This window comes from Thunnus thynnus, chromosome 5, assembly GCF_963924715.1.
Source record: "Thunnus thynnus chromosome 5, fThuThy2.1, whole genome shotgun sequence".
Taxonomy (NCBI): domain Eukaryota; kingdom Metazoa; phylum Chordata; class Actinopteri; order Scombriformes; family Scombridae; genus Thunnus; species Thunnus thynnus.
Window position 1 is genome coordinate 30,751,050 of NC_089521.1, and position 24,720 is coordinate 30,775,769.

General features: G+C 40.0%; 2 protein-coding genes across 4 annotated transcripts in view; one reads left to right on the forward strand and one right to left on the reverse strand.

The window, feature by feature from the left end:
- LOC137183544 (leucine-rich repeat neuronal protein 3-like) lies at positions 1-24,603 on the forward strand. Its single transcript, XM_067590691.1, has 2 exons — positions 1-697; positions 21,639-24,603. The coding sequence occupies exon 2, from the start codon at positions 21,992-21,994 to the stop codon at positions 24,104-24,106; it is 2,115 nt and encodes a 704-aa protein (XP_067446792.1). The 5' UTR covers positions 1-697; positions 21,639-21,991; the 3' UTR covers positions 24,107-24,603.
- immp2l (inner mitochondrial membrane peptidase subunit 2) overlaps positions 1-24,720 on the reverse strand; it is a 165,343-nt gene that overhangs the window by 22,724 nt on the left and 117,899 nt on the right. The window lies entirely within an intron of this gene.

The window sequence follows — 24,720 nt, forward strand, 5'->3', positions numbered from 1 at the left end:
CACACCTCCTCCGCCTCCTCTTTTTCGTTGCCGTGGGGATACAGGGGGATCATGACTGACTGACAGCCCGCTAAGCCAATCGGATTCACCGTCAGCCGCAGAGCTGAACACTCATTGGCCGGTCTCCAGGGAGCTGAAATGTATCAATGTGTGTATTAGTGTGTGTGTGTGTGTGTGTGTGTGTGTGTGTGTGTGTAATAGAGTGATGGATGATCTCCTCTCTAACAGCAGAGGAGAGGAAGGATGGAGGAACGACAAACACAACATATCATTCACTCTCAGTGTCTCTCCCCTCTCTCCTTTTAGTCTCCCCACCACCTCTCTCTCTCTCTCTTTCTCTCTCTCTCTCTCTCTCTCTCTCTCTCTCTCTCTCTCAGCCTCTCTCTGTGTCTCTCGCCCCCCCCCCCCCCCCTCTCTCTCTCTCTCCCTCTACATCTCTCTGTTGCTGTGGAGAGGAAAAGAGAGAAGACATTTGTTCTTGGAGATACTCGAGGAAAAACAGGAAAATAGCTGCTGCTGCTGCTGCTGCTGCTGGTTCTACTCCTGCTGGATGTTAACATGCAGCGCTGCATGCCTTAAATAAAAACACACACACACACTCACACACACACGCTCTGTGCTACTGCAGCCATGCCAGGAATACCTGCTGAATATCTGCTGCTGCATGGGACGTAATGTATACCGCTTTCACCCGCTGGTGAGTGTTTCATCGCTATATGACTTCTGTGTGTGTGTGTGTGTGTGTGTGTGTGTGTGTGTGTGTTGTGAGGACTGCGGTAGTCCTTGAGCTCTGTGGCGGCTCAGCCTGCAGTTCTGACAGCTGAGGGGAATAAGAAAACAGGGCTGGGGATGTTTTTGTCGCAGGTTTTAAATGCGTGCAGGACGCCGTGGCTCCTCGGTGATGTTGTTCTGCATCTTGAGTCTTTTTTTTTTTTTTCCTGTGTAGTCAGTTTTTTTTTTTTTTTGCTTCTAAGAGGAGAGAGGACATTGTGTCTGCAAAGTCGAGTCGGTGTCAGTGTCACTCCACAGGTTTATCCCCCGAAGTCAGAGAGAATGTGCAACAAGACCAGATGAAGCAGGAGGTAGATTTTTTTTAAAGGGGGGAACGGGGAGCGTTTTGGTCTTTATCAGGCAGGTCAAAGTGAAAAGATTCAACAAAAGGTTGTGGAGAGGAATCGCTTTAACAAGCTACATGTCCCTCGGGGGGAAACTGAGCCACCAGCTTCCGGAGCACTAACGAGGTGAAAGTGTCCGAGCTTCGTTAGGCACCCTGAGCTCTCGTCAGAGCCGGAGCGGACAGACGGCGTATGCTGATCTGGCAACATGAGTCAGGAGAAGAGCGCCGCGCCGCTTATATCTCGGACGGGTGTTTAGATGTGCAGGTCACAGGATTGGCTGCGGGGAGATCTGCTCTGACGGGAGGAAAGACGTTCGCACCACTGCCTGCTTAATTTACCAGAACCTCCGTCTCCCTCCCTCTCTCCCTCCCTCCGTCTCTCTCTCTCTCTCCTCACTCCTAATTAACAGCAGTGCACTAAGGCGTCTTTAAGTGCGCAGATTGAAATTCAGCACATTTTCCAAAGCCCCGGCTAAACGGGGGGTCAAGTGAGACGGGTCGAAGCCTCCGTTTTTTTTCCCCTCACGTCAACATGCAGCAGCGTCACACTCTCGGAGAGACTGAACGTCGGCTGTGAAGACTTTAAAGACGCAGCCTTCTCCTTCAGGGCTCCACAAGTAATACGTCATTGTTCATCCTTAATTTTCATCACATGATTTCTCAGAGGGCCCGAAGCACATTTGCTCTGATTACACTGCGAGAGCAAAACAGCCCATTATTTTTATTTAATTGACAGAAGCAGGAGGATTACTCCAACATAACCTAGTGCTAATTAAATAATGACAGTACACCATTTTTTCGCTGGATATTAACTCAATAATACAAGCTTGTAGCACAGATTTGACACAACGTTTGTGTTAGTTGAAGTTTGAAGAAGTTATCTTGAAATGTGATTAAAACTTCTCTCTTATAGAAACGTTGCTGATCAGCGGAGGCCTCGCCGGCCTTCACAGCCTCAGTTTCTACTACAAACTACTTCCTGTTGTTTGATCATCTGTTTTCACTGGGATGAGTTTTTTTCTCTCTTTTCATGCACACATATTTAATCTGCATATTAAAACATCGAGCTTGTTACATAAAATATAAAGAGAAGAGAGAAGAAGAGAAGAAGAAGCAAAAACAGGGTTCATAAGTTTAATCAGCTCGTCTGCATATGTTTGAAGAAACCAATCAAATCAATCCTTCCATTAATTTACCACGTTGACTTCATTCACCTGTCCTTATATATATACATATATATATATTTATATATATATGTATATTCATTTATATCTTTCACTAATCACTTCTTAAAACATTTCTTTTTTTTCTTTTTTTAATTTTTAATTTTTCAAGTTCTACAATGTTTTGTTTATTTTAGTGGGTTTTTTTTTTAATTATAATGAGTATTTTATTCTCTATACTTTTATTTTCTGGATTTTATTTAATTATGGTGCAGATTTTTTTTCCCCCAACATAAAGCACTATAACATCTTTTAAAACACTGTTTTAAAAGGTGCTATATAAATTATTATTAAAAAGTTATTATTATTATTATTATTATTATTATTATTATTATTATTATTATATGATGATTTAAAAGTTGAGTTTTACAGAAAAAATTATTAAATTGTTTCTATATATATATTATTTCTACATTATTCTTGGCCTAAAAACTTCAAATTCAAGTACTTTCAGTCCAGAAAATATCTGTATCCAACTTTTTTTTTAAAAACTCATCCATATGTGTAAATTTTAATTATAAAATGTGAACTACAGTCAGGAAATGACCTGACTGGCAGCCTCGGCTAGATAAGAGACCAAACCTCTACAAAGAAAAACACATATCTAACCCCCACTGTCCTGATGAAGACACATGGCGATATGTTTTTGTCATATTGATAATAATGAGCGTTATAGGGCTGGAAGTCAATCCAATGATTGGTTGATTGATTTTATTTATGGATATAGAAGACAATGAATCCAACACTTGTTTCCAACATGATCCCTGACGTCACAAAGATGACACAAAACATCCACAGAACCCAAAGACAACCTCAATATAAAAACAACAGACATGAAAATTCAACCCTGTTCTTCCCTTTTAGTCACAATCAATACGTCCTAAAAGCATTTCACAAATAAAAACATAATGAAAAAAACACAATATACCCACAGGACCCGCCTGTCATTATCTACCTGGTCACCTGACCCCAGAGATGAGCCTGGACGTGACCTCTAACCCTCCTCCTGAGTGGAAACATGTTCCCTGTTCACCCGTTTGCTCCCTCTGTGTCTCATCGGATGCTTGAGGGAGAATTTCTTGGAAAACAAATACATTCTGTGATAAATAGTGATAGAAACTCATTTGTCACATAAATTATGATGTATGCTCGCTTCTATCTGGTTGTGGGAGTGTTCACAAATGGATTTGGATCTCTTAAAGGAATCACTTCACTCTCTCTCTGCAGTCTGCACAACCACCTCCACAAAAATCAAGAATTCATACTTTTTTTTTTGTTTTTTTTTGAATTAGTTAGATTGTTAACATCAGTTTATAGATCAGAATATAACTTTTGGTCTTCAGACATCATGAAATATGACCAAAATTAGATAAAACTCAACCACTTGCCCAGAGCTAATCGATACTAATTGATTTTTTTTCTGGAGTCCTGGTGTTTATCTTTAATCATACACATTTGATTTTAGCCAAACCTTGAAATTCATTTGCATTTTTGACTTTGAAAGTTGCAAAACCAAAAAAGAGACACTGTGGTGGTGCTCAGGCTGTCTTACACTACTGGTTGGACACTTCAGATGTGTGATTTTGGGGATGTCTGAGACGAAACACCGTGAAATCTTTTGGTCGTCAATCCAAAACGTTGTCCTAAATGTCAATGTGAGACTCGTCCACTGACTGAAGATTTAGAGCTTTTGGAGACCAAAGACAAACAGATAAAGTCTGAAATTTAAGACCAAATTCTACAACCCACATCCACAAACCGGCCAATGAAAACGACAAAGTCAATCACGCTCTTCATCACTTCTTCTCATTAATATGTCCGCAAAAACCGAAACAATGGCGGTGAAATGAAACAGAAGTTCTTTGCCGCACATTCGTCTGACACAGATCTTATTATTATCAAACCTACAGCATCGTCTGAACAGTCTGAAGGCGCCCTTAAACCGGTTTTGAGAGCAAAAAGCGGAGAGTAAAGACGTTTCACTGCGTTTTCATACCGAGGAAAACAAGATGGAGTCATTTCTTACACAAGTAAGCTGCTGAAACCATCAATAATCACATGACTTCTAATTCTAATTTACTCAAGTTATTCAAAACCTCCACTTTGCTCGAAGAACAGCTGCAAGTAACCAATCATATTGATCTATTTTAAGTCTAGCATCTGTTGTCAGCTTGTTAAAATATCATGAGAATCAATATTAAACCAACAAAAACACACAACTTGCTTGGTGAATTTTTTAGTCACTGCAGCACTGTTGTATCATATTTTATCTTCACTGACGGTAGATGAAAGACTTTTTTTTCACACTATCACACCGAAAAATCTGATGATTCTCTATATTTTTACATCAAATCCCATTAAAAGACCAAAACCAACGATGAATGTGTCTACTAGCAGGTTTTTGTCTGTGATATATCTTCTTCTTCTGTGTCACAGAGCTCCGTCGTTGTCAAAAAAAACTATTAAAAACACGTCAAATGTGCCACATCGCTGCACTGAGTCACATGTTCCTCTTTTACCATGAACACACACAGACACACACACACACACCGACCTGCAGCCAGGAATACTCACTAGAGCACTAAAGGTATATTAATCCACAGCTGAAAATAGCAGTCCAGTAACCTGAGGGAGGTTCGCTCACATTCGACGATTCTGCACCTCAGAATTTACATCCAGTGCCGACGCAGGAGTCTGTGTGTGTCTCTTAGGAAGTGAAGCGGAAAGAAAGGTGTGGAGGTCGACGTTGTGAATTGGAGTGTAACACATTTAACTTTCATGTGGCAGACAGGAGTTCATAATCCGGTTCTTTACTTTCAGTGTTAATTTCGTCAATGAAAACGAGACAAAAACGATATAAAGCAACATTTGAAAATGAGAACTACATGTTTTATTAAATGATAAATACTAAAGGATGATATGAAGGATGGATGAATGGACAAATGAGCTAATGACGAAGTGAAGTTTGTTGAATCAAACATTGTAGCTCCTGATCAGTAAAACAGTTTCCTCCAGCAGCCAATTATATCTCTTGTTCAGAAGTTGATTGAGCTGTTTGACCTGTTGATCCGCCGTTAATAAGAAGCATCTTCATCCGGTAACATTCTGTCTCTGTCAGTAATGTTATCTGACGTTACAGATTTATGGACTAAATTCATCTACAATCCTCTGAGAATTAGAAAAGAAGCAGCAAAAAAAAAAAACTGCTGACAAACTGTGAAAACATGCAGGCAGCATGGCCACGTTCATAAAAAGCTAAGCTAACGTAACATTATCAAGCTAACGTTACTTTCAGTCGGATATCTAGAATGAGTCAGTTCCAGGATTAATGTCAGTAGTCGACCATCTGAATCTTCCTCCAGATGTTCAATAAAGAATTATCATCATATCATTATGGATCCCACTGCTTTTCTTGGCAAGGCATGGCCTACCCTGCCTCTGATTGGCTAGCGCTCGCTACCTTGGTTGGTCAGGTTGGTTAGGTTTAGGCATGAGGAGTGACATTGGTTATGGTTAGGGAAAGAATATCAGGGTAAACCAATCAGAGGCAGAGTAGGCCGTGTCTTGCTAAGAAAAGCAGCGGGATTCATACTAATGCACAAGTAAATTATCACAGGTAGCTGTGCTAATGCTAATGCTAATGCCAGGTGAGCAGGAACATTCTGGTCAAACATTAGAGTCAGTTTGTTGGCTTATTGCAGAGCAGTCACTTGGATGATGCTAACCTGTAACCATGGCAACTGGACACAACAAAGATGACGAGAACTGTAGCCTCAAAATTCTTAAAAGACATAAAAATTTAAAAATGCATGAAAAAAAATGACAAAAATGTCTTCAAACTTACAAAAATCACATTACTAAAATGTTACTAAAACTAGTAAAAGGACCGACACTAAATCAAATTCAGGTGTTTAAATTAAGATTGTTTACCTAACTATAGTTTATTTAAAAAGATCGTATCCCATTTTATTCCAACCTTAATCACACTGCAGATGCCATGTTTAGATGTTGTAGAAAGAAAGAAATTAAAAAATGTAACGTTAAAAAAACATTGTCACAGTATGTCTGGTGGCCTGCTGGTAAAAGAGGATTTCCGGGTCTGTATTTATATTCTGGGGTTTTACTGGAATATCTTTGCATGATTTACAGTCAAAAAAACTCCTTATTTATCTTCTACTGGTCCGTTATGCAGCCCCCCAGTTCAGCACCACTTCCTCCATTCTGAGTAACATTTGCTAAAAAAAACTACAGTTTTTGGAAATTACTGAGGTAAAAAAAAAAAACCCATATATTTGTGAGCTATTTTTAAAGATTTACCTTTTGAGTAGGAACAAACAGGCTTGGAGCTGAGAGCCACAGACAGAGTAAGGAAGTCTGAAAGTATTAACGTAATGTAATTATTTTTTATTGGATTTGTTGGCTGTAAGAAAAACACAGAGCGCCACCAGCCTTACCCTGTAAAGTCAATTTATTAGACGGCAGGTACAGCTGCCATCATTTATAAATCTTACTTGTGTAAATGATGATCTTGCTGTTCAAAATTGGTTCATTTGTGTCTTAAAGGTGTCACATTCTGCACATTTCCAGGTCTATATTTAAATTCTGGGGCTCTACTGGAATATATTTGCATGATTTAAAGTAAAAATATCTCCTTATTTATCTTCTACTGGCCCTTTATGCAGCCCCTCAGTCCAGCCTCTGTCTCAAACAGGCCGTTTTAGCTCCTGTCTCTTTAAGGCCCGCCCTCCTGATGAGCCCACTCTGTTCTGATTGGCCAGTTTCGGAGGCTATTTAAACAAAAAGCAGTAGTAGTATTTCACTTCTTTTTCTAATTCTTTACTCGAAATGAATGTGAACATGTGGAACAACCTTAGCAACAAAGATTAGAGAAAAGACGGCCATTTGTGGCGACGCGTGAACAATCTGATGTCATCATGAGGAGGAAGTAGAGGTAACTTAAAGCAGGTTGAAACCCTGACTTTTGACTTGCAGGGAGCATTTCCACATAAGTTTTCGACCTTTGACCATGTTTAACATCACACATCATAACAGTAAATAAATAACAGAAAACTACAAAAACCATGACATGTCTCCTTTAATAAATCAGTTTTAAGTGTTCGTTTTAGCCTCCAGCTGTGCCCTCAATCATCACCACAGTCTGAAAAACGGCACCATCACTTTTTGTATCCAACGACTTGTCAGAGCCGATATATAAAAACCCATCTGCTGCTGACTCTTCCACACCGAACACACAGATGACTGCAGCTTTACTCATGTACCATCATAAAACCAACAAACAGAGGTCACGGTGTTAACCTGTATGTGTGTGTGTGTGTACTGTAGAGAGAGTGTGTGAGCGAGGGTAATTAGCGGTAGACGGGCTGCTGATTAAAAGGAGACGTGTGACTCGTGGGAGCGGAGGGTAAGTGTGAATTCTAATGCTGGAAATGCTAACAAGGAGCGTGTGATGTAGGAGGAGGCTACAGACCTGACACGGGACTGGTTTAACAGTAAATTAATGGTGGATGGAGAGAAGGAGAGAAGGAGGGATTTCATGTAGAAATGTGATCTATCTTGATGTTTTTGGTTACATCGTTCCTTTTTAGTTTCATGTTAGAGAAGTCAATTAAAAATAGAGATCCACACTGTCCTTCATGTCTCATCTTTCTGCAGTAAACTTAATGATTCTAATCAATGTATTGATTTTAAATGGTCCAATGTAATTCTACTGCTCTATTAGTTAACACTTTGAACCCTTTATTTGTTCAGTTAAAGAGCTACATATTAGGCACATATTGGTTTTTGGTAAAAGTGTTTCTGCTGTAATCACATGCTGTGTTCTAGCATTATTTAAGTTCATGCAATAATGTTTATGCATAGTTTGGGATTATAGGTGGACTTTGCTAAGGTTATGTATATACTTGCTATTATTCTTGGGTGCTGGAATGCAGGAACATATGGTATATTTTTTGTTGCTTGCGACAGTGGATTGTGCTGTAAGGAAGTTTTAAATGCGGAGCTAAAATGAAGAGAAATCTTCAAATAAATTGAGATTGAAACAAGTTTTTGACCTTGTATAACGTGTTCAACCTGTATAACGTGGACCAGCCTTTATGTAACTTCAAATTAATATTCATTGAACGTTTCCCCTGCCTCCTGTGGACTTGTGAGTAGATTGGGTTTTCACAAGAAAAGTGGATTTAATTCAATGGAATACAAGTTAAAACTAAGATACTTAGAATTAATTGGCCTAAGAACTTGAAAGATGGTAAAACAGCCACTATAGATGGTTTCCATTCCCTTTATTTACAGGCTTTTGGCGCCACATGTCTTAGCGAGTCTTGCCATATATTTTTAATTTTCAGGATAAGTTAGGCTCCTGGGAAATGCCATTAATTGATATGTCTGTAGTATGTCTGCAGTATTACCGTATAGGCCCGAATATAAAACAATATTTATTCTAGAAATTACGTTTGTTTGAAGCCTTAATGTTGCTAGGCTAGTTAGTTTAGCTCAGTTTAACCTGAAGCTCATGCTCTTCTGCTGCAGAGGACATAAATTCATAACGAGTGAAAACGAGTCAAAAGCGTCTTCCGACGTCTTTACAGCAGAAACAAACCAGCGTCCGAATCGTCTGTCGAGCAGGCAAGAATCACTGCCGCCATAGACGACGAGCAGCTCAAACAGACAGTCTGGAAAATGTTAAACCGCCAAAGAAAAATCATTTTGAGTGTTTCCAAGAGCTTGACAGGAGAGAGTGAGAGTGTGACTGATAGACAAGATACATAAATGTGGGATTTATGTTCTGCTTTAATGGAAGTATTTTACTTTTACGAGAGAAAAGGCTTCAAGGATGAGGACTCGCTTCTCCTTGGATTAATAGTATCTCAGGGAAACTTTCCCCAACAGGACGAGTGTAAAAGTGTGTTTTATCTACAAAAAGTCTTCTACCAGAAACAGCTGTTGGTTTTATATTTGGGGCCAATATATATATATAGTGAAGGGAAGACAATCACACACTAAGCTCCAGTGATTTTATTATATATAGACAACGTTTCAGCCCCTGCTTGGTCTTTCTCAAGGAAAGTTCAAAACATGTCAGATAAATCCTTATATCTAAACACCTCACATCTGGTACTAATCCATAATTAGTGACATCAACGACAAGTTACAAGGCTACAACTGAGCTCATCACACTCATCACTGAACACTTACTGTATATAAAAGAGTTATATAATAAAATCATTGGAGCTTAGTGTGAAAGCGTCTTCCTTTCAGTACATGCCATCGTCATGACCAGCACCTAGTTTCCGGTGTGCGTTCACCAGACAACTCTTGCAGATGTCTGCAGTATTAGAAAGTAGAAAGTAGGTTTTTTGCCTGTATGTGCACAGGTTTTCAACACACTACATGAATCTATATATGAATGAGTAGAGGAGCCTGTCAGTGTTGGAGGGATATATGAACCATGTTGCTGGGAGATTGTTTGCTTTAGTAATGTCAAAAAATGTGTTGATAATATAGAACAAAGCCGGTTTACCTTTACTTTTTTTTGGAGCAAACATCTAAACATAAAGGATCACCAAAGTGATTGCAGTTCATCCTGAGGGAGACATGAACATCTGAACCAAGCGTTTGTTGTTCATTTATAAAAAAAGGACTTTTTTTGACAGAGTGAACTCACAGTACATCCACTCATCCATGTTGCCTCCCTCTCATGTATAAGTCTGTGGTCGTGTATATATAGAGAGGAAAACCATCTGCCTCCTGATGATTTTTCCTTGACGTCAGCATCATCCAGCTCTAAACTCAGTCTCATACTGAGACTCTTATGAACTGCCCGTCTGCAGATTTACTGGAGCTGTCAGTAGGAGCAGGTGGAGGAAATAATCCTCCTTTGCTGATGAGTTTGTTCCCACTTTCATTTTTTTAAATCAGCACTTCCTCTTTCTGTAAAAGCTGCGTTGGGATTGATCCCAAATGCTGTTCTGTCATGTTCATGTTCTGTCAAATCGTCAAACTACAAGACTACGAGTCAACTTTGTGTGTCGGCGGTCCCGAGAGGCACCGACAGACACGTTTTTGAATTTTGTGGAGGGATGTTATTTAAAGTTTGAATCAAAAACTGTGTTGCTGCAATAATATATTTTAAAGTCAGCCGTTCCTGCATAAGACTCATAGAAACCATGCATGCATGTAGTAGACATTAGAGCTACAAGATGAGTCAATATCAATTAGTTGATCAACAGTAAATTAATTGGCAACTGTTTTGATAATTGATTAATCATTTCAGGCATTTTTTAAAGGAAAATGCCAAATATTTGCTGGTTTCAGCTTCTCAAATGAAGAAGCGTTGATTGGATATTTGAAGACGTCACCTTGAGCTCTAAGAAATTATAACGGGCATTTTTTCCCTATTTACTGACATTTTATAGACAAAACAATTGTCAGATTAATCAACAATGAAAAAAGAATTGTTAGTTGCAGTCCTGCTAGACATTGTGTGGAAGAAAACGTTGTATCATGAGATCAGTATTACTATGTTGGAGGACACTGTTGTCTTCTTCAGTCCTCTTTAGCCACAGTTTGTTTGGCTGCACTGGAAACACATTCACATGTTCTTCTTCTGTTATATTTTTATTTATTTATTTTTATTGTTTCAGTAGCTAACGACCTACAATGTGTTTGCTGTCGTCAGTGGTTGATACCAGCCCGTCCTCACAAGAAAAATGACAGTATACGTCTAAAATTCAGGCTGGAAAAAACAACTTACAGTTACGTTTGCGGCGTCTAGTTGCCATCTAGCGGCCGTAGTAATTATGACCCGGGGAAGTGACGCAGTTTGTCAGTATAAGGTGACTTGATGAGATGATTTTGCCTCATTAGGAGGATAAGAGTTGGGTAGATAGATAGATAGATGGCAAAAAGTTGACTTTGCCTGAGGAGACCACCACTTGTCATGTTTCCAACTGCGAGTCGGGACATTTTTTTTAAAAACCGTAACATTGAGGCGTTTACTGTTGCCATGACAACGAAGGTTGCGTAACTTTAAGGAAGTATAAACCACGTTTCAAGTGATCATTTTAACCCAAACCATGATCTCTATCTAACCCAAACCCAACCAGACCTTAACCAAGGTGTTGTCACGTTACAAAACATAATCATTTTTTAACAGTGATTTGTAACAGTTTTGAAAAGCATATTACGGTACTGTGAGTCATTCTGGAGTGTAATACTACAGCCACTAAATGGTCTAAACGTAACTGTAAGTTGTTTTTTGCCGGCTGAATTTTAGACCCATACTGTCGTTTCATTATGAAGTGTCATTCTGTGTGCAAGTCTTGGACGCATATTATTATACGAGTTTTCTGTTACAACCAGTAATCACAGTTGTCGTCAAATCACAAAAAAAAGTCCCCCGTCACACAAAAATGTGTTTTTCTTCTTGTTGTTTCACTTTGATTCTGTGCAGAATGATGTACGTGCAGAGTTTAACACGTGTACCTATGAGCATGATTTGAGACATCACAACTAGTTAAGCCGATCGAGGTCCAGTTTGCAGTTTACATTAAGTGTGATGTGGACACTTGAAGCCTCCAGTTCACAAACACTGAGAATGAACTCAGTGAAATAGGAGACATCTTGTGTCCAGCAGGAAAACTCCTGAAATGAAAAGTATTTACATATTCATAGATTCTGGGTTTTTTAATGATGAAGAGGGAGTAGATTTAATTTTTAAGAATTTCTGAAGAGGCAATTTAACTTTTTTTTGTGAAAGGGAAAACCATGTCAGACACAAATTATTAATCAAAGCAGAGTATTTTTATATGTCTGGAAATATGTCTGGAGGGGATCTTTAAGGAATATCTGATGTATGGATATATAATTTAAGGCCAAAGCTGACGTATTAAAGAAAGATATGAACAAAATAACAGCTTTAAAACATCAACACTATGTTGGGACATTTTGGCGTGGTGGAACTGAAAAGAGAAATTTAAAACAGAGACATAAATAAATTAATACATCATGAGCAAATTCACAAAGAGAGCTATGAAATAAATCTATAATATGTGCATTCATTCATTTCATATTATTTTATCTTTTACTGTCATCTCAGGCTGTATTTTCCGTCAGAAAGATTCATGTTTCAACCATTAGGAGGAATTTCATTTTTCTGATCAGCAGGATTTTTCTGTTGCTTAATTCATCGGTGCTCCATTGTGACATTTTGACATTTTCTAATCATTAATGTGGGACAACCGACAGGGATTTGAATGACACCCGGATAATTCGTAAATTGAAAGTAAAATAAATTAGGCCACATTCGTATTCTGCATAAGATAAAAAAAAGTCTAACAGTAAAAGAGTCATGAAAAGACACTACTGTATTTCTCTTTCAAAGGTTCAACTGCTGTCGATGAAAGTAAAGCTTCCAGGACGATAAGTTATCCTTCCGACCCTTTTCCACTGCAGGTTTGAGCTCTTTAGACAAAGAAGATCCATCAGAAATGTTTACAGCATTGCCAAATGCAATTAGGACGCTGAGCTGAATGCATAGCTTACTCTGAATTTCATAAAAACTGAGCTCATTTTGTTGTATTTTGCTGTATTTTCTATTGGACTGGACGCTGGAACCTGAGAATGTGCAGCGTTGTTTTTACTATTTTTGGATGAAAAATGTGTCTGTGCCTCCAAAAACTGTTACAAATCACTGCTGAGAAGTAAATATGTTTTATTATATTGACTATAGTTAAGGTCTGGTTCATGGTTTGGGTTAAAATTGCTACTTAGCCGAGTTTAGAGAAAGACTGTGGTCAAAACAAACAAAAACTGACTGTACAGTAGGAGACAAAATGGGAACATTGGTTTCCAGTGTCACTCTTTAGACTCTTTGTATGGCCAACCATCTATTTCCACCCTCTGAGAGGCAACATTTCCACCATCACAAGATGTCACTTCACAGCAAAACGTTTTCTGTTCAATGGTTCTTTTTGTGATTTTTGCCTTTACTGTAAAGGACAGATATAGACAGGAAGTACTGAGAGAGAGAGTCTTAACCATTAGGCAACCAGACGGCGCAACACCGGTTTCTATTTTAAAGCGTTTTAAAAAAGAAAGCTAGACTCACATGTACTTGCACGTCAACAAATAAAGAAGCTCAATTTGAAGAATATTTTCTGCCCTAGAAGAATTCTGAATGCAAGACTCACATATTATCACCTTTAAAGTTGACATGTTGAACTTGTTAGCAAACAGTTGCTTATTTCCACATCCAGTAGTTACGGAGCAACATTATCATTCATGTTGGAGTCGTGTTTCTGTCCACCTGGTGAATCTAAGTCCAATATTCACTCTCTTTTAGCTCTGTTTTTGTTCTCCACCAACTCCTGAGGGAAATATCTGTTCTATGTTCACCAGCTAGTCTACAGCTAACTGTGTCTGTTTGCTGTTTGGTGTTGAGCAGGTAGTGTACAGTGGCTTTTACTGGCTTCTTCTCTGGAAACAGCTGCGGCCCAAAATGACACTATGAGAGCCCTGAGAGTGAACCAAAACAGTAAAAATAAACAATGAGCTGAAACTCACTATAAAGCTCCGTAAAGCTGAGAGGAGCTGCAGAGTCGCTGATAGGTTCATCACTACGAGCTACAACCATCACATTACACACTGTCAGCTCAGGCATTTTTATCATAGAAATGTCAATTATACCCCCTTTAAGTAAAATATTTCCACCACATCTCTTTCTCTCTTTAACCATCTGTGTGAAACAACACACACAGTTACATCCAAGCTGCTCCGAGACAAGAACGTTAGAACAAATTAATCTGCCTTTACAGCACAGAAGTCTTTATTCAGTCAATATATAATTAGGCGGTATTGGATAGTTTGTTTTTCTGCTTCTTATTGAGTGTAAAAACATCCTCACATGGCTCACGTCCATTTGCAATAATTTCTCGGTCGTCTTTTGTTTTTTTGCTTTTACACAACTCATTAAAATCCTTACAGGCATCCATCTCCGTCGCCCCAAGTGAGGAGGGAGCAGCTGTACTATATCCAATGTTATAGTATTATGTAAATGCTTCTCCACAGAGGTGGAAACAACACGTTTATGTACAGTATTTAGGTAACAACAAAAACAACTTATATGCTAATGAAGCGAGCATGGTTTGAATGTTAAATGGAGTGTTTAATAGTAGTCTTTTGGTTGGAGAGTGTCCTCTCAGGAGACGCCGCCGTAATTTAATTTCTCCTGTTTACTTCTGCGATGCTCACGCACTCATTTCCCTTTTATTACTTAACATTAAGAGCCCGCAGTGACTTTCCCTTCATTTCCCCTTTATGCACACATACTGTTACATAAAATGGAAATCAGAGCGGTGGCCTGCATTCGTGATGCTTTAAATATAGTGTTACTGTTACATGTGACAGTAAGAGTGGGTGAGAAAAAATGGCAAAATGAATGGTGGTCAATGGTGAATCACTGTCCACTTCTGCAGGGTTTTTTTGTACTCAAAAGCCATTTTTATGTAAATCACCATCCAATTTGGTAATCTGACTGTTATGATAACAGCTTCTCCTTGTAGATTGCAGTGACAAATGTGACATAACTGGCAGCAGTGACTCACATGCAGAACAGCAGGAGGAACTATTTATGTCTTGAAGACAGCAGCTGGTTATTTAACTTCTGTGTACAGTTGAAGACACTGAAGTCACGTCTCTGTATTTTGGGTGGAATTTGTTAGTCATCTTGGGGAGTTTATTCTATAATTTAGAGCTGCAACGATTAGTCGATCAATTGATTAGTTGATCTGACTGATAATTCATTGTTTTGAATAATTTCTTAAAGGACAAGGCTTTTTTCTGTTGTTTTTTATCTGTTTTTCTTATTGTCCAAAAATCTCATGTTTGGAGCCAAACTGACAATTAATTGATCTACTAAGAAGTATTGCGTGTGTATCAAAGCCTGATATATCTTATTCCTCTGTGCCGTAGACCTCTGTTGTTGTCCAAAAACCATTAAAAACACGTCAATGACTCACACCGCTGCACTGGGTGACATGTTCCTTCATTATGAAGAGTTTGGTCACGTTAGTTTGTTTAAAACGGCTCCAAAGACTAATAAGAACAGCGATTACATTGTCAGATCACATTTACATCGTTCATTGGAACGAACTTCTGTACAAAGTCAAGAGGTTGTGATAAGCAACGCAACAAGCTGTAAACAGAACCCAGCCCTGCACATGCTCAGTGGCGTCTGCCGTACACAGAACTGCTCTCTGGAGAGTGAAAATGTGATTGCTGTTAATAGTTTTTGGAGCGGTTTTAAACAAGCTAACATGACTGTAATCATTATGATGGCTCATTGATGTGTTTTTAATAGCTTTTGGACAACAACGGAGGTCTACAGCACAGACGAATAAGATATATCAGGCTTTAGATACACACACTTTAGATAGATCAGTTCATTGTTGGTTTGGCTCCAAACATGAGATTTGTTGACAATAAGAAAAACAGAGAAAATCAGCAGCCTTATCCTTTAAGAAAAAATGTTCAAATTCTCAGATTCCAGCTTCTTAGTTGGGAATATCTTCTGGTTTCTTTAGTCCTCTATGACTGAATATCTAAACTGAATATCTTTGGGTTGTGGTCTGTTAGTTGAGACAAAAGAAGACATTCAAGGACGTCATCTTGGGTTTTAGGAAACAATGATCCACATTTTTCACCATTTTCTGACATTTTAAAGACCGAACAATTAATCAAGAATATAACTGACAGATGAATTGAAGAAAATAATCGTTGCTTGCAGATGTACAATTAAAGGCAAACACTTGGTGGATATTTTTTAGACTGATTCCATTATTTGCGTTACTTTGTAATAAGTCTCCTGGACATATTTCTTGGCAAAAACGCCAAAAAGTGAAATCCTTTCATATACATACATTACAGCGATAGATAAAGGAAGGACATCCGGAGCTACGCCGCACCGCACAAAGCTGTGTCTTCCTGAAACGCTACCACCTCTGAGGTCATAGATCACGACTCGTGCATTTATTTCATTTCCTGAGTAGGAGCTGATTTCTGCTGAGGGATCAGCCAGCTCCATCAGGCCATGGTATTAGCTTTTCCCGCTCGCACGCTGCCAATGCAGCACTTAGAGAGACACTCCAGTACAGAGAAGGAAAGAATCTCCTGTTGTTGATAAAAGTATTTAGCAATGCATTATACGACCCGCGCACAGACCAGAGAGCAGCTCTGTTTAACCCGGCAGGACTGCCAGCCTGGGCACTTTTTTAAGTGCTGAGTATCGACATTCTGAATGGATTAAAGCAGTCCAAATGTGAAATATTAATGTATTTCTCAAACAGTGGAGAGAGAGAGAGAGAGTCCTGGGGCCAGAGCTCTTAGGACGCTGCTTTCTTAATGTGGCAGACGTCTCATGAAGTGGTCCCATTCCTCCATGTTTTATTCAGCACTCACTGATACATACAGCCTGCTGCTATCACTCCGCACAGGGTTGTCGTCAGGTGAAAACCATGTGGTTTCTGGCTGATATTCATGCTTTTATGTCAGCGGATGGACTGCACACTGAGAACGCTCTGGAGCTGATCAAACCGTTTTTAAAACCCGTGTAGGATATTGTCAAAAACGAGGCTGAAAAGTTAGCATTTTGGATATTCATGCTTCTCAGAGCAATCATTTGAGGGAAGCTAAAATTATTTATATGGTTGAAAATGACTCAAGAGCAGGAGCTTTGTAATAGAGCTGAAGACCTTCCCGTTATTTGAAACTTTCTAAGAATATATTCATAGTTTCCTCACTAAAAACCACTCTGTTTTGATGATTGGGACCTGGTTTTCTGATTGAGTCCTGATTTTGCATTTACAGATTTTATTCTCCATTTTCTTAAAAAATGTTTCGCCCCGCAGCTCAACTGTAAGCCGACAATTTACCATAATAAAGGAATTGGGAGAAATTGTTGCAAGCTTTAAAGTTATTCCAGTTATATTACTGCAATAATATAACCTTTCAGGTCAGACTTTTGGATTTAGCTACGAAACTTGTGTGGTGGCTTTAATGAGTTTTTATAGCACGCAAACTCACAGGTGCACATAAGCTTAAAGAGTAGGTTTCCACAGAAAAAGGAAAGCTGAAAACCCTTGAGGCTAAATAAAGCACCGATGCATTTTAGTACTTTACTTCAGGATAAAAACAAAGATGTGTTCCCGATGTCGTCTTTCTACAGTGTTACTACCGTCATGACTAAGTGAGAACATTTTTAGAACAACTCTTATACACCAAAACACTTTTACAACCAACAGCCAAATCTGAGTTATTTTAAAAGGTGCTGTGTTGTATTTAAATAAAAACAGGCAAACTGGCAACAGATCAAAGGGAAACTCTACTGATTTTCCATCTCAGCTTGTGTTCTCTGTGTAAAACAGTAGTATAAAGCCTTTGTGTCTCCATAGGGAGCTGTATGAAATCTGATAAACTGCCTCAAGTGATGTCAGTTGAGTCAGCGAAGAAGAATACGAGTTTGGAAAGTTAAAAAATGCGGTGGAGTGGAGTTAGAAAGAAGTGAGGTTAGTTCCTGATCTCTGCTGGAGGCTAGCAGGCTTCATTAGCAGCTACTAGCATAACACACCCGAATATTTATAGTCTAGTGAATGATGTTCCTTTTTTTTTTGTCCCTCTTGAGTCCAACAATGTTAAAGCTGTGCAATGCTAAATCAGAAAAACCTGAGCACTCTACACCGCAATCATCAAAACACCAAATGAGGGAATATTTTTAGGAAAAATGCTGTTTAAATTGTAAACTTTAATTTACTTTCTTTCCTCTAGTGGTATCTAACCATACAGATAATTTTGTATATTTGTCTCTTAGATATCCTGCATGTCTCCTCCTTATTGCAATGGAGGTATAATGGTGCTCACAGCTCCCGACATCAGTGCTGTGATCATCCTGAAATAAAAAACTGGTCGACATTTTGAGACACTGAACAGTACTTACATACCACTACTGTTAGTAATTTGCATCAACTGACATTCTAATAAATCAATACAGTTGTAGGTTTTTATCAAACTGTGGTAAAGTTTGCAGGCAAACAAGGAGACACTATGTGCAGTATCAGACTGATAGATAATAATAAAAAAGTATATTTTTCTACTGTATGCTACCAGTGCACCCAGTACCGAAGATAAACCGAAGAAATACACAAGAGTTGACACATTTATTGATTAAAAATTTGCTGTGAAAGCATCCAAAACATGCGCTGCTAACTCAGATGAATAACTGGTGTTTTCAGATAATGTGATTCAAACTGAAGTCTAGACGTTTGCTCTTCATGCTTTGGAGTTTGTCTGTAATTAACAACCGTGTTCGTGGCTCTGATGTAAGTGACCTTTCCCTCTGTATAGATTCCTTGTTAATAAGTCTCCTCCCTGCAGACAGACAGTGTAATGATCATCAAATCCTCTCTCATGTTTATTAGCGGCTCAGTTATTTTCCATTACTCTCACCTGAAATTGTTATTTTGACCCCAGACAGCAGGCTGCTGGCCTTTAAACCCTCGACCTACTAAAAGAAAGTGCCTTTGAGCGACACACTGACCTCCCACCAGCTCTACATCTGCTGTTCTAACCCCTCATCTCTGTCCTCCAACATCCCTGTGGGAAAGAGAAAACTTGATTTCTCTTCTCCTCAAATCAGCACTGGAAGAAAAGAAAACATTGGAAGAGCTCATGTGGTTTTTACCTTTCAAGGACATGTCATGCTGCAGATGTCAACTTCAATCCAATTTATTTCTAAAGCACTATCAAAACTGCTCCAGACAAGATTTTGATGTAAAATCCATCCGTTTTATCTGCCTGAGTCACACTGAAGAACATATGCACGAACTTAGACTCCAAATTAGTTTCTGCTGTCGGTATGGACACTGGTGGGAAATGAGACAGTCCTCATGAGAGAAACGGCAGAAAAAGCCTAAAACGACTTGTGTTTATGAATATCAGACAAAGAGCTCTAGTGGTCGTGTGAATTATGATTCATGTCTGTCATGAGCAAAGTAGCGTGACGTTGTTAAAGCTCCTCAAAATCTTTTAGGAAGGAGGTTTGGGTGGATGAGACTCCCAAGAAAAATGGCAACAGTCATTTCAGCAAACGCCCCAAAACGACATATGTTTACATTCAAGTGACTCTTGTCCGTTGGGAGTAACGGAGGACGTCAGGTGATGTTATTATAGAGCGACAAAGTCCGACAAAGCCAACAAAATGTCGCCGTTCCTTTCTTGTTTTCCTGCCAACAGCCAACGGTGGCAGGAAACAAAGGTTAGTTTCTTTTACCCTAAATGACGGAAGTCGTTCCCAAACCAATGCCACATGTTTACCATTTTACCAACGAAGGTCCCCTAACTTAGCTAAGTAGTTGAATTTGTCTACCAGGTCTATAACCTTGATGGTGACTGATTGGTACACGCTCATGAATCTTTTTTGTAATGGTCATTTGTAGTGGTTTTGGAAAGCAGCTGATGTTGATCGTGGTGTCAGAAATGATCTGAAATGACGGTTTTGAAAGGCAATGACAAATGATGTAGTTTGTTGTTCAGTTTTTAGGACGTGTTGTTACATTTTCCTGCATTTCTACTTATTTCTGCATTGTGATATTCACAAATTCCTCCACTCATTATTGAGTGAAGTACAAGTACATCAAAACTGTACTCAAGTACAATGATTAAGTACTAATTTACTTGTTACTTATGACCTTTGAGAGAGAAGCAGTGGAAGTATTCAAATCTACAGTATATATCTATAAAATACTCTATTGAAACGTTCTGCTTTAAAAAATTGTACTTGCATAAAGTAAGTATTAGCAGTGAAATGCTGCGTGAAACCCATTCAGTAAAATGATTCATTTTATGGTTGATATATAAGTATATTTTCCTGCTTAAACGTGTTTACTTTTACTTTGCTAATAAAGCATTCTCCATCTTGGTAATACTATGTTAGGAACTTACTTAACGTTCCCTCTCACGTAATTGTTTGTTTAGTATAAGTTATAATTATAAAATAGCAACAAACTTTACAACATTTCCTACCTCCGAGAGACAATGAAAGTCACAAGTAATGTTCAGTATTATGCTTAATATTATATTGAATAAAAGCAAATATATTAGCGAAAAGTATTACTTAAAGTGTTAGTGCTAAAATGGTTGGCAAAAATCTTTCAAAATGTACTCATTTAAAGTTTAACTTAAGTAAAACTATCCTAATTTTCTCATTATCACTTTCATGCAGTTTTACCACTTTAATTAAGCTTGACTCAGTCTTCCACCAATGAGTGAATTAGTAAGTGTGAATTAGTAAAGTACCTTAAAATTGTACCGGTTTACAATTAAGTAAAGGTACTTTTACTCCCCAGTTCTAAGAAAAAGAGAGAGAGAGTGTGTGTGCAGTGAATAAAGTGAGAGAGAAACTCTTACAAACCTGTACACAGACTGCCAAAAACAAGCTAATATATGCATGAAGTGTCATAGCTCGTCCTCATCAGCAGCCGGCTGCTCCAGCGTATACTGACAGCTTCATCTACTGTCGCACACTCAACTGTGGCTTCTGCACTCAAGGTCACAAATTAATCAAAACATCAATATGTGCAGTCGACATAGGCAAAGCCCGCCGTAGACCTGTCACCTGTACCAACAACGTTGATTCAGAGCCTCATGAATAATGCAGAAAAACAGCCGAGGAGTCACAGCACAAGACCTGCGGCAAGCTTGCTCGACAGATATTTTTGGTGGATCTACAGCGCCTTGAGGTTGTGTGAATCAGCTGTGGCAAACTGTCTGCTTGTTGTTCTGTGTGGGTGATTTGATAAGTGTGTGCAGGTGCATTGTTCACAATAGAAGAGAGGTTCAGGGGGGGCGGTGAAGCTGTGTTAATTAAGACCCGGGGAAAAAAAATGTTGCAATGTTTTGCCGCTTGAAACAACACATTTTTGAATGTCATCTCAGAACTCCATCTTTTCTAGGACAAAAATGAAAAAAGTGAGCCAATCTGCCAGTCCTCTCATCCTTCAGCCGCATATAAAGAGACTCAAAAGTACAATTTTTGGTTTCAAACCTGCCAAATAATATACATAAGGTCAAGTTAATCATAACTTACAATTCTGATGGTGCAGGGAAAGCAATAAAATCAAACGAGGCTGAAAAGGCTTAATAAGTCTCAATATTCGTAAATGTCAATACGCCTTCATATCTCAACAGCACTGTGTTATATTGGCCTTTTTTCTCTCCTGTCTCCTCAGATGGAAACTGACACCAGTGACAGCGACGGAAGATAATAATGATGGAGGACAGAGTGATTCGTCCCTAGCCGGAGCTACAGCATTCCTCAACCGGCCCTCTGCTGCGCAGCTCTGCTCCCTGAAGGATACATCGACCTTGACATATCACAGCGTGCATGACAACCTGGCACGGACTGAACTGAAAGGTTGCTTCTCTTTGCCAAGAGTTGGAAGACAACAGGGCCAAAGCTTTGGGGACCAGGCGTCAGCAGAAATCTACTCTGTCTTGCTGCAGTAACAAATTAGCTTTTATTTGTGAAGTTAACAGTGCTAACAGCTGACTCCATAAGGGCCAATTACTGGCTGAAGGGAATATGGAGGCCAAGATGAAGGAGACAGCAGTTGTGGCTTGTTTGCTGGCTGAGCTGTCTCTGGCTGCTTTTGTTCTGGCCTCTGAGGGGGCTGCTCATTGCCCCGCATTGTGTCGATGTGAGATACGATCCTGGTTCTCACCCAGCTCTATTTACACCGAGGCTGCCACTGTGGACTGTAATGACCTGGGCCTCTCAGCGCTACCGGAGAGACTCCCTGTAGAAACACAGGTACTGCTGCTACAGACAAACAACATTGTTAATGTGGAGAAAACTTTGGATTACTTGGCCAACCTCACTGAAATCGACTTGTCTCAGAATAACATTTCCTCAGTGAGCGATGTTTGTGTGGGGTCTCTCCCCCAGCTGCTGTCACTCCACATGGAGGAGAACTGGATTCAGGAGCTTTCTGACAGCTGCCTCGCTTCCTTGCCCAACCTCCAGGAGTTCTACATCAACCACAACCTGATTTTCTCCATCAACCCCGGGGCCTTCCAGGGTCTGAGCAGGCTGCTGAGGCTCCATCTCAATTCCAATCGACTGACAAGTATCAACAGCCAGTGGTTCCAGCCTCTCCCCAACCTGGAGATATTGATGCTGGGAGAAAACCCCATATTGGAGCTGTCAGACATGAGCTTTCAACCTCTGACTAACCTCCGCAGCCTTGTGCTCGCTAGGATGAATCTTACCGAAATCCCTGATAATGCTCTGGTTGGTCTTGAGAACTTGGAGAGCATCTCTTTTTTTGACAACCTGCTCAATCGAGTACCCAGACTGGCACTGACGAGAGTCCAGAACCTGAAGTTTCTGGATTTGAATAAGAACCCCATTGAGAGGATCCAGAGAGGTGACTTCATGGACATGATGCATCTCAAGGAGCTCGGCATCAACAGCATGCCTGAGCTCGTGTCGGTTGACAGTTTTGCCTTAAACAATCTGCCCGAGCTGACAAAAATCGAGGCCACCAACAATCCCAGGCTGTCCTACATCCACCCCAGGGCCTTCCACAAGCTCCCCAGGCTGGAGACGCTGATGCTGAACAGCAACGCTCTGAGTGCGCTTCACCGTAGCACCGTGGATTCCCTGCCCAACTTGCGTGAAGTCAGCCTGCACAGCAACCCCATCCGTTGCGACTGTGTCATCCGCTGGGTCAACATGAACAGGACGGCTGTTCGCTTCATGGAACCAGACTCCCTTTTCTGCATGGAGCCTCCGGAGTACCAAGGCCAGCACGTCCGACAGGTGCACTTCAGGGAGATGACAGAGATCTGCCTTCCACTGATCTCACCCGGGAGCCTCCCGGAGCGCGTCGAGGTCGGGAAAGGGAGCTCGGTGTCGCTGCACTGCCGGGCGTTTGGAGAACCAGAACCTGAGATCTACTGGGTGACGCCTTCAGGCGACAAGGTCCTACCTGGCAGCGTGTCCGACAAGTACTACATGCACCCAGAAGGAACCTTCGACATCTATGACGCCACCGAGCAGGAGGCCGGCTCATACACCTGCATCGCCCACAATCTTGTCGGGGCAGATCTCAAGTCTGTCATGGTTGCGGTGGATGGATACATCGCCCAGTTCACAAATCAACCTTTACATGTATATATCACATCTGTCCAGTCTCATTCTGTTGTGGTTTCCTGGGAAAGCACAGGTGGTTTGGTGTCGCAACTAAATTGGTCCATTTTATCCGACGGCAGCCTCCTCTCGATGCCATTCACAGCCAGGCTTCCTGCTGATGTCAAAGAGTACTGCATCAAACAGCTGAAGGTGTCCACTCGTTACCAGGTTTGTGTTGAGGTCACTGCAGCTCAGTCTGGATACAGCAGGGACTGTGTCAATGTGACCACAAAGAAGGCAGCGGTCCCGAAGGAGAAAAATGAGAACTGGGACAGTGTGGTGATGGCTTCTTGTGCTGTGTTTTTTGTTGTGGTTGCTGTGACTTGCTCTGTCATCTATACGTCTCTGTACAGCCAGGTGTTTTACACAAAACTGATAGCGGACCCGGCGGATACACTGTTGATTCCCAGCACTCATTCCTCCTCTTCTTCTTTCCTGGAATTTGGTGTGTCTGGGGTAAAGGTGAGGGCAACTGTAATAAACTTACCAGACGAATCCATATAAGAAATGCCCTTGTCTGTAAAGGCACTTTGGGATTAATAGAAGATGAAGAGTGATGGACACTGGACAATGTAATTTATGTGCCCTCTTTTCATGACCGTCAGTGGGACATTTTGCACAGGGACTCGGCAGAGAGAAAATTCATACACATTTGCATAACCAGCTATATAAATTCAGACTATTTTGTATTTCAAACTTGTGTCATTATAACAAGCTTAATCAGGCAGATATCTTGAGTATAATCTACATGGCTACTGGTCATTCATGCAGTGCAAACAGAGTAAAGCACAGCACAGGAACTATATCTTATTGAGACGGCTTTTGATGTCTGCAAAAAGCATTTTCTTTGCTGTGTTACATTAATGGTGCCAAGCAAAGATAGTTTATAATGACAAGAAAAAAAAAAAATCTTGTTAGTCTAGTGTTCAAGAAAACTGACTAATATGTAAACAATTTTATGAACAAATACATTTTTCATTAAACCTGTGTGGTGTCTTATATCTACAATCTTTTCTCGTTACATTTGGACACTTTTCACATCAAAATATGTCATTTAAAATATGTCTGCTGCCACAAAAAAAACCCCACCAAAAACAAAAACCAATAGCACCCAGTTG